The sequence below is a fragment of the Elephas maximus genome, chromosome 8, assembly GCF_024166365.1.
Source record: "Elephas maximus indicus isolate mEleMax1 chromosome 8, mEleMax1 primary haplotype, whole genome shotgun sequence".
In the NCBI taxonomy this organism is placed as follows: domain Eukaryota; kingdom Metazoa; phylum Chordata; class Mammalia; order Proboscidea; family Elephantidae; genus Elephas; species Elephas maximus.
In genome coordinates, this window is record NC_064826.1 from 32129762 (window position 1) to 32150017 (window position 20256).

The 20256-nt window shown below is 38.0% G+C and overlaps 1 protein-coding gene across 1 annotated transcript in view; it reads right to left on the reverse strand.

Moving 5' to 3' along the window:
* Window positions 1-20256, reverse strand: part of CFTR (CF transmembrane conductance regulator) — a 210231-nt gene that overhangs the window by 151715 nt on the left and 38260 nt on the right. Inside the window, exons 2-3 of the mRNA XM_049893700.1 lie at window positions 18099-18209; window positions 14107-14215 (exon numbers count right to left, since the gene is read on the reverse strand). Coding sequence (XP_049749657.1) covers window positions 14107-14215; window positions 18099-18209 — 220 coding nt within the window. The remainder of the gene's footprint in view (window positions 1-14106; window positions 14216-18098; window positions 18210-20256) is intronic.

Below are 20256 nucleotides of genomic sequence, written 5' to 3' on the forward strand. Positions count from 1 at the left end.
TTTTTGGTTTGGGGTGTGTGTATGTGTGTGTGTATAGGCAAAACTAATATATAAAAACTGTTTAAACTCACTAGGAATAAAAAGTAATGGTAATAAAAATAATATACTCCTTTTCACTTAGAAATCTGAAAACACTTTTAAAATGATAGTACCTAGTGTTGGTGATGACTGAGGTTTCACCCCTTAGTATCAAGACAGTAAATTCTTACATCTTTCCTGGGAAGGCAATTTGAAAATCTGCTAAGATTTAGTTTTTAAAAGGATGTGCACTGAAGGGCTGTTTAAAATAATGAAAAATTGGAGGCAACCTAAATGAGGAACTGATTAAATAAATTATGATACAGCCATATGATTCATTAAAATGATTACACAGGAAAACATCTAACGACGTGGAAAGGTATTCACAGTACATTAAAAGATGAAGCAGATTCATAACACATTATGTAATGATTCCCTCCTCCCTTTATTCAGGATTAACATCAAATTATCAGTGATTGGCTGGTTATTTTCAAAATCAGAAAAAACTCTTAAAAGAATAAAAAAAATTAGTATAGACAATTGCATATACCTTATACTTAAGAAAGCATGCATACAAAAAATGGAAGAAAGTAAACACACATATAGGTATACACCCAGAACTTATCATAAGACACAGAGAGCACCGGCTTATATATAAAGCCAAAGCCTTAAGATTCAGCTTTTGGCAGAGTAAACATGAGTGTCAAATTTTTGTTTATCTTGGCACACTAGAGTCTGATGGTAATTTTTGGTTTTATACTAATTGCTGGAGGAAATTTTTTTCTTTCTTTCTTTCTTTTTTTTAATGCAAAAGTGATTTTATTTCCCAAAGTGGGATTGCTGGATTGGGAGATTCTTCCTTACTTTATTCTTTTCTTCTTTATTGTACTTTAGATGAAGGTTTACAGAACATACTAGTTCTCATTGAACAGTTAGTACACATATTGTTTTATAACATTGGTTAACAACCCCACAGTATGTCAACACTTTCCCTTCTCAGCCTTGGAGGTAATAGGGAGATTATCAGCTTTCCTGTTCCCTTCCGCCTTCTAGTCCTTGCCCCTGGGCTGGTGTGCCCCTTTACTCTAATCTTTGGCTGAAGGGTGAGCCTTGGGAGTGACTTCACTACTGAGCTATAAGGGTGTCTGGGGGCCATACTCTCAGGGTTTCTCCAGTCTCTGTCAGGCCAGCAAGTCTGGTCTTTTTTGGTGAGTTAGAATTTTGTTCTACATTTTCCTCCAGCTCTGTCTGGGACCTTCTATTGTGATCCCTGTCAGAGCAGTCAGTGTTGGTAGTCGGGCACCATCTCGTTGCTCTGGACTCAGTCTGATGGAGGCTGTGGTAGGTGTGGTCCATTAGTCCTTTGGACTGATCTTCCCTTGTACCTTTAGTTTTCTTCATTCTTACTTGCTCCCGAAGGGGCGAGACCAGTGGAGTATCCTACATGGCCGATCACAGGCTTTTAAGACCCCAGATGCTACTCACCAAAGTAGAATGTAGAACATTTTCTTTATAAACTATGTTATGCCAATTGAGCTAGATGTTCCCCAAGACCATGGTCCCCACAGCCCTCAGCCCAGCAATTCAGTAACTCAGGGAGTTTGGATGTGTCTATGGAGCTACCATGGCCTTGGCTTGTACAAGTTGTGCTGGCTTCCCTGGTACTCTGTACTGTCTTACCCTTCATCAAAGTTTCCACTTATCTATTGCCTATTTAGTGTTTTTCCATCCCCACCCCTCCCCTCCCTCATAGCCATCAAAGATTGTTTCTTTTTGTCTGTAAACCTTTTTATGAGTTTTTACTGTAGTGGTCTCATACAATATTTGTCTCTGTGATTGATTTATTTCACTCAGCATAATGCCCTCCAGATTCATCCATGTTGTGAGATGCTTCTCAGATTCATCATTGTTTTTTATTGTTGCATAGTACTCCATTGTGTGTATGTACCATAGTTTGTTTATCCATTCATCTGTTGATGGGTATCTAGGTCATTTCCACCTTTTTGGTATTGTGAACGATGCTACAATGAACATGGGTGTGCATATGTCTATTCTTGTGATGGCTTTTATTTCTCTAGGATATATTCCTAGGAGTGGGATTGCTGGATCATATGGTATTTCTATTTCTAGCTTTCTAAGGAAGTGCCATATCATTTTCCAAAATGGTTGTGCCATTTTGCATTCCCACCAGCAGTGCATAACAGTTCCAATCTCCCTGCAGCCTCTCCAAGATTTGTTATTTCCTATTTTTTTGATTCGTGCCAGTAATTTCAGGGTGAGTCAGCATCACATTGTGGTTTTAATTTGCATTTCTCTAAAGGCTAGTGATTATGAGCATTTCCTCATGTGTCTGTTGGCCACCTGAATGTCTTCTTTGGTGAAGTATCTGTTCATTTCCTTTCCCCGTTTTTTAATTGGATTATTTGTCTTTTTGTTTTAGAGGTGCTGGATTTTCTTGTAGATTTTAGAGATCAGACCTTTGTCTGATTTGTAATAGACAAATTTTTTTTTCCCTGTCTGTAGCTTCCCTTTTTATTCTTTTGGTGAAGTCTTTTGATGAGCATAAGTGTTTAATTTTTAGAAGATCCCAGTTATTTAGCTTATCTTCTAGAGTTTGTGTGTTGTTGGCTATGGTTTGTATCCTGTTATTGCCATGTATTAGGGCCTCTAGCATTGATCCTATTTTTTCTTCTATGAACTTTATAGTTTTTGGCTTTAAATTTAGGTCTTTGATCCATTTTGAATTAGTTTTTGTGTATTGTGTGAGGTATGGGTCCTGTTTCATTTTTTTGCAGATGGACATCCAGTTTTGCCAGTACCATTTGTTAAAAAGACTGTCTTTTCTCCATTTGATGACTTTGGGCCCTTGTCAAAGATCAGGTGACTGTAGGTGGATGGATTTACATCTGGGTTCTCAATTCTGTTTCATTGGTCAGTGTATCTATACCAGTACCAGGCCGTTTTGACTACTGTAGCTGTAAAATAGGTTCTGAGGTCAGGTACTGTGAGTCCTCCTACTTTATTCTTCTTCTTCAGTAGTGCTTTATGTATTCGGGGCTTCTTCCCTTTCCATATAAAGTTAAGGATTAGTTTTTCCATCTCTTTAAAGAATGTTGTTATTTGGATTGGGATTGCATTGTATTTGTAAATCACTTGGGGTATAATTGTCATTTTCACAATGTTGAGTCTACCTATCCATGAGTATGGTATGTTTTTCCATTTATGTAGCTCTCTTTTGGTTTCTTGCAGTAGTGTTCTATAGTTTTCTTGTATAGATCTTTTACATCCCTGGTTAGATTTATTCCCAATTATTTAATTTTTTTAGGGTTTATTATAAATGGTATTGTTTTCCTGATTTCCTTTTCATCGTTCTCTTTATTGGTGTATAGGAATCCAACTGATTTTTGTATGTTTATCTTGTATCCTGCTTCTCTGCTGAATCTTTCTATTAGTTCCAGTAGTTTTCTCATGGTGTCTTTTGGGTTTTCTACATATAGTACCATATCATCCACAAATAGGGACAGTTTAACTTCTTCATCACCAATTTGGAGGCCCTTTAGTGGGTTTTGGGTTATTTCTTTTTCTTGCCTTATTGCTCTAGGTAGGACTTCCAGCACAATGTTAAATAGGCGTAGTGATAAAGGGCATCTTATCTTGTTCCTGTTTTCAAGGGGAATGTTTTCAGCCTCTGTCCATTAAGAATGCTGTTTGCTGTTGATTTTGCATAGCCCTTTATTATGTTGAGACATTTCCCTTTTATACCTATTTTATTGAGAGTTTTTAATCAGGAATGATTGTTGGACTTTGTTGAATACCTTTCCTGCATCGATTGACAGAATCACGTGGTTCTTTTTTTTCCTTTTATTTATATGGTAGATTACATTGATTGATTTCCTAATATTGAGCCACCCTTGCTGGTATGAATCCTACTTACCTGTAAACCCATTGCTGTCGAGTCGATTCTGACTCATAGCGACCCTCCAGGACAGAGTAGAACTGCCCCATAGAGCTTCCAGGGAGCACCTGGTGGATTCAAACTGCTGACCTTTCAGTTAGCAGCTGTAGCACTTAACCACTGTGCCACCAGGATTTCCACAGTCCTACTTGGTCATGGTGTATTATTTTTTTGATATGATGACAAATTCTATTGGCTAGAATTTTGTTGAGAATTTTTGCATCTATATTCATGAGAGATATTGGGCTGTAATTTTCTTTTTTTGTGGCAATTTGGCTGGTTTTGGTATCAGGGTTATGCTGGCTTGATAGAATGAACTCAGAAGTATCCCTTTCTTTTTTATGTTCTGAAACAGTTTGAGTAGTGCTGGTGTAAGCTCTTCTCTGAATGTTTGGTAGAATTCTCTAGTGAAGCCATCTGGGCCAGAGTGTTTTTTTTGTTGGGAGTTTTTTTTTTTTAATTACCTTTTCAGTCTCTTCTCTTGTCATGAGTCTTTTCGGATTTTCAACATCATTTTATGTTAGTTTGGGTAGGTAGTTTGTTTCTAGAAATTTGTCCATTTCCTCTAGGATTTCAGATTTGTTGAAGCATAGTTTTTGATAATAGTCTGTTATGATCCTTTTTATTTCAGTTGGGTCTATTGTAATGTGCCCCATTTATTTCTTACTTGGGTTATTTGCATCCTGTCCTGTTTTTCTTTTGTCAGCTTGGCCAGTAGTTTGTCGATTTTGTTGATCCTTTCAAAGAATCAACTTTTGGTTTTGTTGATTCTTTCTATTGTCGTTCTATTCTCTAGCTCGTTTATTTTTGCTCTGATCTTTAATATTTCCTTTCTTCTGGTGGCTGTAGGCTTTTTTTTGCGGTTCTCTTTCTATTTGTCCGAGTCATGTAGCTAATGTTTTTATTTTGTCCCTTTCTTCTTTTTTTGATGTGTGCATCTATTGCTATAAATTGACTTCTAAGGACAGCCTTTGCTGTGTCCCAAAGACTTTGGTATGATATGTTTTCATTCTCATTTGATTCTAGGAATTTTTTGATTCCATGTCTGATTTCTTCTATTACCTAGTGGTTTTTAAGCAAGGTGTTATTCAGTTTCCATGTAACTGATTTTTTTTTTCCTTGCTTTTTCTGTTGTTAATTTCTACCTTGATGGTGTTGTGGTCAGAGATGATATTTTGTATTATCTCAATGTTTTGGATTTTGTTGAGGGTTGCTCTGTGGCCTAAGATGTGGTCTATTCTGGAGAACATTCCGTTGGAAAAGAATGTATACTTTGCATATGTTGGATGGAGTGTTCTATATATGTCTATGAGGTCAAGTTGGCTGATTGTGCCTTTTAGCTCTTCTGTACATTTGTTGAGTTTCTTTCTAGATCTTCTGTCCTTTACCGAGGGTGGTCTGTTGAAGTCTCCTACTATTATTGCAGAACTGTCAGTTTCTCTTTTCAGTGGTGTTAGAGTTTGTTTTATGCATTTTGGAGGCATGTAATTGGGTGTGTAGACATTTATTATAGTCATGTCTTCATGATGGATCATCCCTTTAATCATCATATAGTGCCCTTCTTTGTCTTTTATGGTGGATTTTGTTTTAAAGTCTATTTTATCTGAGATTAGTATTGCCACTCTTGTTCTTTTTTGGTAGCTCTTTGCTTGGTATATTTTTTTCATCCTTTGATTTCTAGTAAATTTATGTCCTTGTTTCTAAGGCGTGTCTCTTGTAGATAGCATATTGATAGATTTTTTTTTTTAATCCATTCTGTCACTCTCTGTCCTTTAATGGGTGCATTTACATTCAGTGTAATTATTGATAGGTGTGAGTTTATTGCTGTCATTTTGCAGTTGTTTTTGTGTGTGTGTGTGGTGCTGATGTTATCTGTGTTGCTTTTACTCTTCTGTGCTGAATTTTTGTTTGTGGATTTTTTTTTTCATTTATTTTGTTTTTGTAGATTTTGTTTCTACCGAGTGTTTATGTTTTTCTTCTTTATTTTGATAAGTAGGCTTGTTAACTTTCTTTGTGTTTTCCTTGAAATTTACCTTTATCTTCCTAGGTTTCAACCAGTTTATTATTACTTGGTATCACCTTGCCTTCCTCTCCATTAAAAAGTTCTATACCTACACTGTTTATCCCCTCTGTTATTGTTCTAACATTGTTGTCATTTACAGATTAATGGAGGAAATTTTTTTTAATACTCTGTGTAGAAAACAATGCCTACTCATGCTTAATACACTGAAGAATTGTTCAAGAGGCTTACTTTTAAGTATTTCCTTTGTTTTGCTACAATTTTTTGTAATTTTTGCAAAATACATATATACACAAACACCAGGAACAGAATCTCAACAGTATTATCATACTACCTGTCTGCCTTTGAATCATGTTTTTAGATACGGTGGCTAATTCAAAATGTTTTGCTTTCGGTATTTACCTTTGCATACTTAGTGATTCATTAGCTATTACTTGAAAAGTCTTCACTAGAAATCTAAGCTATCTTCTCCATGTTTCATAAGTAAGAGTTCCTGGATTTGCTGAGATGGTAGCAATAATAAATTTTGTCCGGAAAATACAATAATGCAAGCTGTGTTAAAATAGTAGTTTTAATTTCTGAAGTAATGCTTGAATCTAGCTATCATTTTTAAACATTAGAAAAATATTTTTTCTGTACCCTATAACAATCAAATGGATTCTTCAAGACAAAGGACCACAGACTTGGGGGACATTGGCACAACATAGTACAGAAAGTCAATGTTCTGTATGCTATTTTGCTGATTAGCAGCTGGGGTCTTAAAAACTTGCAAGCAGCCATCTAAGAAACAACTATGGGTCTCTTCCCATCCGGAGCAAGGGAGAGTGAAGGAGACCAAAGACTCAAGAAAGCAATTAGTCCAAAGGACTAATGGACCACATGAACCACAGCCTACATGACCCGAGACCAAAGAACTAGATAGTGCCTGGCTACCACTACTAACTGCTCTGACCGGGATCACAAGAGAGGGTCCTGAACAGAGCAGGAGAAATATGTAGAACACATAAAAAAAAAAATTAAACTCACAAAAAAGACTAGGCTTACTGGTCTGACAGAGACTGGAGGAACCCTGAGACTATGGCCCTTCTGACCTGGAAATGAAGACATTCTTGAAGACCATCTCCCAGTCAAACAATAGGCAAGCACAATAAGATAAACAATAACACCTGAGAGGAATGTACTTCTTAGAACAATCAATTGTAAGATAAGAAGGCAGGAAGGGGTAGATAATCAAGGCAAAAGAAAATGAGGAAACCAGGGCGGAAATGGGGAGAGTGCTGACACATTTTGGGAAATGAAACCAAGGTCACGAAACACTTTATGTACAAACTATCAATGGGAAAACAATTTTCTCTGTAAACTTTCACCTAAAGCACACGCACACACACACAGAGAGACACACACACAAAAGGATGCTTCAAGACTTGCTTATGTCATGCTCCAAAATTCCCCTTCTTACTCATAACCCTAAATCAAAGTGAAACTGTTGTAACACATTCCAGTTCTCTCAGTTGATCATCAGTTCAAGCATTGGGATCAATTCAACATTTACCTAGCAAATCAAGTTATAAATTAATATCACTGTCACTTAAGGCCCTCCTTGGAAACTCTGTGGGGCAGTTCTACTCTGTCCTACAGGGTCGCTATGAGTCGAAATTGACTCGACAGCAGTGGGTTTGGTTTTTTTGGTTTTGGTCACTTAAGGTAAATACCATTTCACTAGACTCCATGTAAGGAGCTCTGTGGCTCAACAGTTGAGCGCTTGGCTGCTAACCAAAAGGTTGGTCGTTCAAACCTACCCAGCTGCTCAGCCAAGAAACACCTGGAGACCTGCTTTCATAAAGATTACAGCCACGAAAACCTTAATGGGCAGTTCTACTTTGTCATAATGCTAGTGGGGTTGCAATGAGTCAGAATCAATTCAATTGTACCCAACGACAGGTCCCATGTCACGTAATTTAAAAGATGGAAGGAATCATAGAGCTTGTATATCATACTGTAGCCCCTACAATTGTATAGTTAAGAAAACTGAGGTCCAGACAGGTTCTGTTATCTGCCAAGATCACGAAATAAGCTTATGGCATCAGGGCATAAATATATCCCAGGAGAGTTAAAAAATATTGCACCTTTGGAAAAGGTACATGCACATAAATTTTACTTTGTTTCACCACTCATGTTCATGGTTAGCTATACGAACTAAAGATGAACTAAAGATCTGCCATGTTCCTACAGAGGAATGAGATAACTGGGTCATTTTTTAATCACAAGAGCGTGATCACAGGCAGTTAGTCATTTACAAATAAATTTTGTTCCAAAATTTCACATGTAAGAACAGGGGTTGCATTTTCCTTTAGATAGACTATTCTGTTGAACATGCTGTTGGATTCCTAGTTTACTCTTTAAAAGTCCATATAATGCAAAATACTCTTAAAGGACCATTCTGTTCTAAGGTTGTTGTTGTTGTTGTTGTTGTTGTGTGTTGTTGACTCAATTCCAACTCATAGGGACCCTATAGGACAGAGCAAAATTGCTCCATAGGGTTTCCAAGGCTTTAAGTCTCTATGGGAGCAGATTGCCACATCTTTCTCCCTTGGGGTGGCTGGTGGGTTCAAACCACTGACCTTTCAGTTAGCATACCAGTGTTTCAACCACTGAGCTACCCCAGGCTCCTTCTGTTCTAATTAAAAAAAAAAAAAAAAAACCCCATTGCCGCAGAGTTGATTCTAGCTCACAAGGAAAAACCTAACCAACCTGTATAACGATGTTTCTACAGGAAAAAGGTAGTAATAATCTTGGAAGGGAAATCAGAGAGTCCCTCTTAGCTATATTTTACCTCTGTCTAAGCTCTCCTGTCACCTGCCTCTCTCTGGGGGAAGGGGTGCTAGAGATAAGAAGCAGAAAGTTGAAAGCATCAAGGATTTCTGCTACTGTAAACTTGAGACTTGAGAACTCTGGCAAAATCAGTACCAGGATTTCTCCTTTAGGCCCTTGAACTTCTTGGGATTTAATGAATAAAGGTAGTTTGACCCAAGTTGCATTAGGACGTATCTAAATTTAATGGTGGTAACATGCCCAGAATTGCCTAGGAACCAAGAATATTTTTGATTCAATGTTTGTGACTTTCTTATAATAAATATATTGTGGTAACCATATCCTCTTAGGAATCTGCTTCCAGAACTCCCTCCATTTTGCTCCCCTCAGACTGTCCTGAATTGACTCTGACACTCAGTTTTTCAACAGCTAATTTCTCTTCTATGCCTGGAGTCTTAAATGTTAAAGACCATGTTGTACCTGACTGCTGAGTAAGATGAAGAAAAAAGAAGTGCTTAGTCACTGGTGAGCGGCCACAGCTAATATGATTTAAAGTTGCATCAGTATTGCAGAGAGACAAGCTCCTCCATCACGGCACTTCTTTTTTCCTAACCTTTCATGGTCAACAGCAAATTTTACAGTACTTTTTCATCAGTGCTAGAACCAACCAAATACTCTTTATACAGCAATTATCTTGATTTAGAGGGACTGATGCTTAGGAAGTTTTGAAAGTACATCCACCCATATACAACACAGTGTTATAGCAAATTCAAGAATCCTTGCTCAGTAAATGGAATTTAAAAATGATGAAGGTGACACACACAGAAAAAAGAAGGAATGTCCAGAAGGAGCACTATAAACAGTATGGAAATGGTTGTTGTTGTTGTTGTGGTTGTGTGTCATCAAGTCAATTCCAACTCATAGCAACCCCATGTGACGGAGCAGAACTGCACCACAGGGTTTCCTAGGCTGTAATCTTTTGGGGAGCAGATCGTCAGGTCTTTTTCTGCCATGGAGGCACTGGTGGGTTCAAATCCCTGACCTTTCAGTTAGCAGCCAAGCACTTAACCATTGCACCACCAGGGCTCCTAAAGCCATAGTATTACTTCTTTAAAAAGAAAGAGGTCTTATTGTAATGGCTAAATTTTCTCCCTCTTTTCTTCCTTTAAGGGACAAAAAGAATAAGGTCAAGAGATTAGATGCTCTGGAAAACTGCACTCATCTTTTTTTTTTTTTAATTGTGCTTTAGATGAAGGTTTACCGAGCAAATTAGTTTCTCATTAATCAGTTAGTACACACACTGTTTTGTGACATTGGTTGCCAACCCCATGACATGTCAACACTCTAGCCTTCTTGACCTTTGGTTCCCTATTACCAGCTTTCCTGTCCCCTACTATCTTCTTGTCCTTGCCCTTGGGTTGGTATGCCCATTTAGTTTCGTTTTGTTTTGTGGGCCAAAAATAACACTCATCTTAATGGCCAATATGGATATCAAAATTCTTTGAGATTTATAGTTTTCAACCCTTTCACTACTTCCGACGCCACTGCCTCAATGAGGTCTTTTCTCTGTGACAAGGATGGAAAGCCTAGGGTCACACCACACTTATCCATTCCCAATGTAAATATTCCTCTCTGTGCTTTCTCACCATCCACGTTCAACTGCTCTTCCCATAGGTGTCTTATTCACCAATACTCTGTTGGTTATCATTACAATTTGGGCTGATGGAAATACACCTTCTAACATGCTGCTGGTTCCAGACGTGGGGCCTAGTACTCCGGTTTGCTCAGGTGCACCTTTCTCCTCACTCCCACCTTTGGTAATTAATACACCATGACAGACTTTACGGTTCCTTTTACTAAGGTATTTTTAATCTTGAGAAGTTTAAGAATAAGTTAGTCCTTCTCTACACCTATTCCATTTGTCTACCCCTTAATTTTGTTTATCAGTTGACCTTTTAGCACTCCTAGCTCTTGGGTGTATCTCACATAGCCCCTTCCCCAGGTGTAAGTGAGAACATGCTGGTTGGTTCCCCTGTCTTGATACCTGCCATGAACTTTCTTCACATTTGCCCCTAAGGACACCCTGGTAGAATCCTCAACCTTCAAGCTTCTGTAGCCTGTGTCTCCTGAGAAGGTGCAGTGAAGCCCAGCAGAATTAAGGCTTGTGACAAGAGTCACCATTCCATTGAGTAACTAAATACAATCATTATAAATATGATGCTATGCAATCAAAATTTGGTGTGGTGGGAGGTTCACAGGCTTTGGAGCTATAGAGGTCTGGGTATCACTCAAATTTACTGTATCTGTGACTAGGAGAGTTACTTAAATTCCTTGCATCTCAATTTCCTTATCAGTAAATCAGAGATAATAACTGCTGCCCTGTAGAGTTAATTGTTGTTGTTGTTGTTGTTACGTGTTGTCGAATCAGTTCTGGATCATAGTGACCCTATGTACAACAGAAAGAAACACTGCTTGGTCCTGTACCATCGTCACAGTCATTGCTATGTTTGAGCCCATGGTTGCAGCCACTGTGTCAACCCATCTCATTGAGGGTCTTCCTCTATTTTGCTCACCCTCTACCATGGAGTTAACAAAAAAAAACCAAAAACTCATTGCCATCGAGTCATTTCCAACTCATAGCGACCCTATAGAACAGAGTAGAACTGCCCCATAGAGCTTCCAAGGAGCACCTGGTGGTTTCAAACTGCCAACTTTTGGTTAGCAGCCATAGCTCTTAACCACTACACCATTAGGGCTTCCTGTGGAGCTAACAGGAGAATAAAATAAAATACATAAAGGACTCGGTGCTGAACCTGGAACAGATTGTTGTTGTTAGATGCTATCAAGTCGATTCTGACTTGATAGCAACCCTATGTATAACATAACATAACACTGCCCAATCCTGCACCATCCTCACAATCATTGCTATGTTCGAGCTCATTGTTACAGCCACTGTGTCAATCCATCTTGATAAGAGTCTTCATTTTTTTCACTGACCCTCTGCTTTACCAAGCAAGGTGTCCTTCTCCAGGGGCTGGTCCCTCCTCATATCATGTCCAAAGTAAATGAGATGAAGTTGCATCAACCTCGCTTCTAAGGAGCATTCTGGCTATACTTCTTCCAAGACAGGTTTGTACATTTTTCTGGCATCATGGTTTATCTGATATTCTTCACCAATGCCACAATTCAAAGACATCAATTCTTCTTCAGTCTTCCTTACTCATTGTCCAGCGTTTGCATGCATATGAGGTGATTGAAAATACCATGGCTTGGATCAGGTGCATCTTAGTCATCAAAGTGACATCTTTGCTCTTTAACGCTTTAAAAAGATCATTTGCAGCAGATTTGTCCACTGCAATGCGTCATCTGATTTCTTGACTGCTGCTCCCATGGGCAATGATTATGAATCCAAGTAAAATGAAATCCTTGACACCTTCCATCTTTTCTCCATTTATCATGATGTTGTTTATTGGCTAAACTTTTCTATGGTATGTTTATTTTTGGCCTGTGTACACTGGACAAAAAATAAGTCCTATAAAGATATTCATGTATCACACAAACTTTTCACATTTAGGTGGGTGCTTTTGTTCATATGAAATTTCTATGCTTGTGGAATCTAGATGAATACATTGTTTCACAAGGCAGGCAGAGCATAAAAATGAGTTTAATAACCAGGCATCTCTTCCAGCTTCCACTCAGTAACGAAGTGCCTATGTCAATAAAAGGGAGCAGTGTATGATGGGAAAATTCTGAGTTCCACCACAATCTTAGTTTTGGCCTAACAATTATTAAGAGTATAATTCACTACAATTCAATATATATTGAGAATGTTACATTCTTATATGATATGGCCAGAATGAATTGTATTTCTATATACTGATTCAGATGTATAGAATGTGCAACCAACATAACATATTTTTAATTAAGTCGAATAGAGCCAGAAGCTACAGGTAAATGTGTTTCCCAAAGCTCTGGTTTCTCTCATTGAGAAAAATCATCTCAAAGATACTTTAAATGATAATTGATTCTTCAGCCACCTCATTCCTATTTACTAACAAAAATATTTTCACCCCCAAATTGCTACAGGTTCCTATAGGGATATAGCATATATATTAAAAAAACACCAGTATATAGCATATATATATACATACACACACAGCATATATATATGTATGTGTGTATATATATATGCATATATATATCTCTACGGCATATATATCTACAGCATATATATATATCTACACCATATATATATATATCTACAGCATATATCTATCTACACCATATATATATATGTCTACAGCATATATCTATCTACAGCACATATATATCTATCTACAGCAAGTCAGTCTCTCATACAAAAACTTATATACACCTTGCTATATACTCCTAGTCGCTCTCTCTCTGAGACTGCACGCTCCTTCCCTCCACCCTCTGTTTCGTGTCCATTCAGTGAGCTGCTGACCCCCTCTGTCCCCTCATTCAGGGTTACACTTGACAACGGCTGAGGAACAGCCCAGATTGTACTTAAACACCATAAAGTCTGGGGCTTTCAACCACGGCACTCTCTTCATACTCATTAAGACCCAAGAGACTGAGAAAAAATATTATAAGAGTACCTCGCTGCCAAATTTTAAAATTTTGCTCTTTTCCCTTGAAATGATTCGGCATGAACCTATGGTTTCCAAAATATTACAAACATTTGTAACTGGATAAATTTGACCTAATTCCTCTTCTGATATTGTCTTCTGACATTCTCCTGTTGATTACAGAAAAATAAAGGCATCGGTAATCCCATGTACTAGTAAGATAATGTGATTTGGAATCATAACAGAAAATAATTTTTTTAAAACAAACTTTTACTGCACCCATTTTAAATTGTATATTGCCACCTGTTTCTCAGGGAACCTTAGTTCCAAAGCATTTTCATATATCTCAACTAGAGTTTTAGGTGGTTTCTTAGTGTTTGGAGTTGAATTAGTCCTTTATGCCTTTATACCTGTACGCCAGATTACCCTGTTGTCCTGTTCCGTCAAGTTGATTCCAACTCATAGCACCCTATAGGGGACAGTAAAACTGCCCCCACAGGGTTTCCAAAGCTGTAATTTTTACGGAAGCAGGTTGCCAGGTCTTTTCTCCCACAGAGTGGCTAGAGAGTCCGAATCACCAGCCTTTCGGTTAGCAACCAAGTGCTTAACCATTGTGCCACCAGAGCGCCTTCCAGATTACCCTAGTCCTTCTATAATCATAAAAATAAATATAACTATTATATCCATAACCAGTTTACAAACAAGGTCCTTACCCCTAAATATAACAAGATTCCATAGAACACAAATCTCCAGAAAAAGCATCGCCGAAGGGCATTAATGAGTTTGGGATTTTTCTTGGAAGCCAGCTCTCTGTCCCATTCTCTGCAAAAGAATAAAAAGTGGGACCAGTAAGTTGCATGTGCAAATATTTGAGTTGTTCTATTTCCTTTAACGTAGCTTGATTCACTCAAGTATATCCAAGGAGATAAACCTAAGTGATTAAAGAAGCAAAACCTTCTGGAGACCCTCCAATACCAACCACTGAGTCGTGTATTTGGCAGAATTCAATGCCCCACCATAGATCGTTCTGCAGGGAGTTGATTTCACAGAAAAGCCACATTGCACGTGTTAAAAGCGCTGGGCTTCTTAAGAGCAATGCAAAGGATAGACAAAGTATGGCTCTTACAAATACACATTGGACAAGGAAAAAATAAACTAGTAATATAATTTTTTTCCTTCACCTCTTGATCTTCATCTGTTTTGAATTGCAGTAGATTTCAGAACACTTAATTGTCAAACCAAAAAACAAGATAAAAAGTCAGGTGGATTTTTCAGTAATTTCAGGTTAGAAAAACCTGTTATTTAGGCTTGGTTTGTAAAGTAGAGGTATGAAATAAATATCAAACTTCATTTTCAACTACTAAAGTCATTTATTAGCAGAAAAGTCTTTGAAAATGAGAACAGGATCAAATTATACATTTTCTGGGAAATAATAAGAATTAATCTGAAGACTGTGGCTGAAATCTAACAAACTTTTTGTTTTCTTATAAGCCTACAGGCTCATCAGCTGATTGTATTTAAGTTATAGTCACTGCTCTCTGTTAATAAAAGATCTCTTTCTCTCTTCCTAAAGGGATAAAATACCCCTAAATGTTACCATCATCTCAATTTTTAAAGTGTACAGAGATGGGAATTTCATAAACTACCAGTGAGAACGATGAAGCTTTCATTTCATCAATGGCTTTCAATCCTATTACTATCAATCTCCCATGACCAAATGTGGTTCTAAATTATTCCAAAGGAAGAAGACACAACTGAGATTCAAAGGCAAGTTTGGCAGCCTCAGTGCATGGGCCTTGGCTTGCCTCAGAAACAAAGAACTTGGCTGCTAACCAAAAGGTTGGAGGTTCGAGTCCACCCAGAGGTGCCTTGGGAAAAAAGTGCCTGGCAACCTACTTCCAAAAAGTCAGCCACTGAAAATCCTGCAGAGCACAGTTTTACTCTGACACACGAGTCGCTGTAAGTCGGAATGGACTCAAAAGCATCTGGTTATAATGCCTAATCACCTACCTCATCTCTCTACCTGCTCTCTACTCATCCTCACCAACACCATCTCCCACTGTCACAGACATGGGGCTTGCCTCTCATCTATACCATTCAGGTGACTCACAATAGGGTAAGAAGCTAAGTACCAGGAAGGTTTACCTTCTCCTTCAAAGCAAGATTGACCATATGGGTAAACCAGGAAAGAGAGGTGGTACATAAGCCCCCCTCCAAAAAAAAAGTTTCAAAATGGGGAAAAAGTGGTCAACACTGAAGTCAAGTAGGAAGATAATCATTACATGTGATAATGAAAAGGTCTCTGGTAATCCTGGCCAATGTAGTACTTGGTAAATTTCAGAGAGCTGAGATGTAAATGAAAAGTGGAGAGACCACAAAAACGTTGGCTATGAAAGAATTGGGTAGTGACAGGAGAGGAAGGCAGGATTGGTGAATATTTTTAATGAGTAGGACTTGAATAATTTGCAGCCTGAGGGAAGGAGCTAGCAGTAAGAGTAGGTGCTGTGTTCCAGTAACAGCATAACAGGTCCAATGAGCATTCCAAATACCAAGAGCTGACTCACAAGAGAAGAAGCTCTGTACTTATGAAGTTCTTATCTTAGTTATAATTATGAACTGCAGGTGTGATTTGCGCAATACAGTATGTAGAGGAATCAGCCCCACAGCTACAAACTGGATCACATGGGCCAATGTACCTCAGCCATGTAGTAACCACGTGGCGGCCTTTGTCACAAGGCAGTTATGAAATTTGAGGCCGGGGTAACTTCTCAAGGATGTAGAGATAACAAGCTACTATAAATAATACTCTTTGAATAAATTCCAAATACCAATTTTACAAGAAAAAAAAAACATAACAGATGTGAAGAAGAGAAAAAAAGAATAAGGTTGGATTTGGGGGCTTATGCTTGCACAGAATTGCTGAATTAAAACAAAACAGGCATATTTTTAAATCGAATTGGAATTGTGGGACACTTTTTTTTATGAAACCTGAGGAGAAAAGAAAATGTTACGATAGACCCGGTAATCCTACAAATTCAGCTGTGTGTCTTTTATATCAGCCATACATAAAAATACACCCTGAATACATAGTTTTCAATTAACCTAGCCCTACTCTGATTAATCTCTTTCTCAGCCTCCATTCAGAACTTAGATATTCAATATCTACTACATTAACGTGAATTTGCTAATATATATAATGATGGATTATGTTTAACATCTTATCTCCCCAGCAACGTTATGGGTTTTTATATAATGCTAGCCAATTCACATTCAATCATTCATTCAACAAATATTTGTGGTGCATCTACTGTATGCCAGGCCCTTTTATAGGCACTTGGGGAAACATCATAAACAATTCCACCACACAAAACAAAAACAAATATGAAATGATCCCTGCCTTCATGGTACTTATGTGCAGCAAAGGCTCAATATAGGAGTAGCCACTTGATCTTGGAAATATAAATCAGCTGTTCTCACTAGCCTAATCCCTCTAATAAAATTTAACATAAATAAGTTTGGATATCCTATTTTGCCTTGAAAATATCCAAAAAGGAAATAAATTTAAGGAAAACAGATTATAAGTTGAATCAACTTTCTTATTTTGGTACAATAATTTTGTAACTACTTTTTTTCTTGCCCAGTCTTTCCCACCTCCCCCTTTCACCTGGGATGGGACCACTCATAGACTGTGGCTAGACCAAAGGGTGAGCATGTGACCCAGGAGTCTCTGGAATTTTGCACACTTGGGAAGAAAAAGGGCACTTTCCTCCGAAGTCCATAAAGATATGAGTAGAGAATTCTAACTAAGGAACCACCACATGGAGGAAGCTTGTCTGAGAGAATAAAACCAAAAGCCAAGAGGTGGCATTTAAGTTCCTGGTCCCATTGAGTTCCTAAGGTCAGTTCTCCACCTAGACCTTCACACCATTAGGCTATTTCGTTGTTGTGTGACATCCAGTCGATTCCAACTCATAGCGACCCTACAGGGCAGAGCAGAACTGCCCCCACTGGGTTTCCTAGGCAGAAATCTTTATGAAAGCAGATTTCCAGGTCTTTTCTCCTGCAGAGCAGTGGTGGGTTTGAACCACCAACCTTTCGGTTAGCAGTCGAATGCTTAACCACTTCGTCACAAGGTTTCCTTCATTAGGCTACTAAGCCAATAAATTCCCTCTTTTTACTTAAGCTAGTTAATTGAGTTTCTGTTACTGGCAATCCAAAGGGTCATGACCAACACTCATTGCAAAAGTGGATTCTGAGAAGTTCTTCACAGTGGAGAATATCATTGCTAGAGGGGCAGGTAGTGCTGACCTGGGTTAGAATCATGGCCCCATAATTCATTAGCTGGCAAATTACATCATTTCCCTGAGCCTCAGTTTCCTCTTTTGTAAGATGGAGATAATGATGCTTTCCTCCAAGAGTGGCTGAGAGGAGATACTGTACTTGGCATGTAACAGGTTCTCAAAAATATGAGGTTTCTACATTTCTTTGATAGCCAATGTTCACTACCATAAGATTTCCCAAGAAGTCCATTTGCATTCATATGTTAGGATTTTTGAAGCAAACATAAAAGAATTCATTAAGGAAATAGGACATTTCTATTTTAAATATAACATTTTAATATGTTAATATGTTAATCGTCTAGTCGCGAAATAACTAAGAATATAAATTTCTCTCTTCAGTTGATAAACAATGGGCAGGGGCATACCTTTCCAGTTTTTCAGAGAGATTGTCAGCAGAATCAACAGATGGGATTTGGTATATGTCTGATAATTTCAGGTGCTGTCTGTAACCTTTCCTCAAAATTGGTCCGGGCCAGCTAAAATAAAGAGAAGAGAGGCAGAAATAAATATTCACTTGATTTGATTACCAGTATTGACTTAGAGTCTAATGCCATTTCAAATCTTTTAGCATGTGAGAAATGGTGGATGCATAAACATGAAAATAAACTAAGTTCACTTATACCAATACCTGGGGTTAATATCTCACAGGACAAACCTGTACAAAACACCAACACCTCTACTAATATGACACTTTGTCAGAGGGTCCAAGAATGATGATACAATCCTTCCCAGGGAAAATAAAAAACTGCTAAAAAATCTACATTAAGTTATACTTCAAAAAAAAAAACACTACCAAAAATGTAACTCGATACTAGGAGTTTATAGCACTTTGCTGAAGTCCAGTCTGATTCACTTCAAATATAAAATGATCTGTGACTGATAAGAAGATACCTCATCAAGACCCTTAAATAATTTCATTAAGTACTTAACTGTAGCACATGGTAAACAGCAATGAACTATTTGTTGAATAAATTGACTATACCTAGAGGGTTAATAGGTAATTTGTATTAATTTGTTGATCTAATCACCATATCTGAATCAGTTATTTGAGGGTGGGGGTCATAATTTTCTTATGTTTTGTCTCCTCACCCCACAGCAGTTACACATATCTGCCCTCTAAGCATCAAATAAATAACAGTTTATCCTGGAAATTAGCAAAACTGGTAAGGGAAATAGCTAAGCAGTTTACCCTAGTTATTTCCAAAGACACTGCTTGTAACTATTACTGCTAGGGGACAATGATCTTTAGATAAGAAAATCTAAAGAATAAGGAAAAGGACAGGGAATCATAAAGCAAACAAAGAAATTATGTGCAAAGAGAACTGTCCAAACGAAGTCTGAGAGAATAAAACTCTTTTTGGGTGAAATTTCATGTATTTATTGAAAAAGGGAATTGAATCTGGAATTAGCGATTATGAAATCTATGCTTTTTCCCTTTGCATCTTTCTTTTCTCCAGAAAGTTCTAAAACATTGTGTCATCAAGACATGTGTATCAAAACGCATATTAAACAACTAAAAATCAAAAAAGAGTGTTTGTGTTTTAGTATATCTGTTGTTGTTGTTGTTAGGTGCCGTCGAGTCGGTTCCGACTCATAGCGACCCTATGCACAACAGAACGAAACACTGCTCAGTCCTGAGCCATCCTTACAATCGTTGTTATGCTTGAGCTCATTATTGCACCCACTGTGTCAATCCACCTCGTTGAGGGTCTTCCTCTTTTCCACTGACCCTGTACTCTGCCAAGCATGATGTCCTTCTCCAGGGACTGATCCCTCCTGGCAACATGTCCAAAGTATGTAAGACGCAGTCTCGCCATCCTTGCTTCTAAGGAGCATTCTGGTTGTACTTCTTCCAAGACAGATTTGTTCATTCTTTTGGCAGTCCGTAGTATATTCAATATTCTTCACCAACACCACAATTCAAAGGCGTCAATTCTTCTTCGGTCTTCCTTATTCATTGTCCAACTTTCACATGCATATGATGCCATTGAAAATACCATGGCTTGGGTCAGGTACACCTTAGTCTTCAAGGTGACATCCTTGCTCTTCAACACTTTAAAGAGGTCTTTCGCCACAGATTTACCCAATGCAATGCTTCTTTTGATTTCTTGACTGCTGCTTCCATGGGTGTTGCTTGTGGATCCAAGTAAAATGAAATCCTTGACAACTTCAACCTTTTCTCCATTTATGATTATGTTGCTCATTGGTCCAGTTGTGAGGATTTTTTGTTTTCTTTATGTTGAGGTGCAATCCATACTGAAGGCTGTGGTCTTTGATCTTCATTAGTAAGTTCTTCAAGTCCTCTTCACTTTCAGCAAGTAAGGGTGTGTTATCTGCATGAAGCAGGTTGTTAATGAGTCTTCCTCTAATCCTGATGTCCTGGGGCATCAGTGTATCTGAGGCAGGATAAACTGTAATATGAAAACTCTTCTAGCAAAGCCATTCAGAACAACAAGAGGAAACGCTATACCAAATACAATTATATTGACATTGTTTTAGGGCAAAACTGTGCAGTCCAGGATC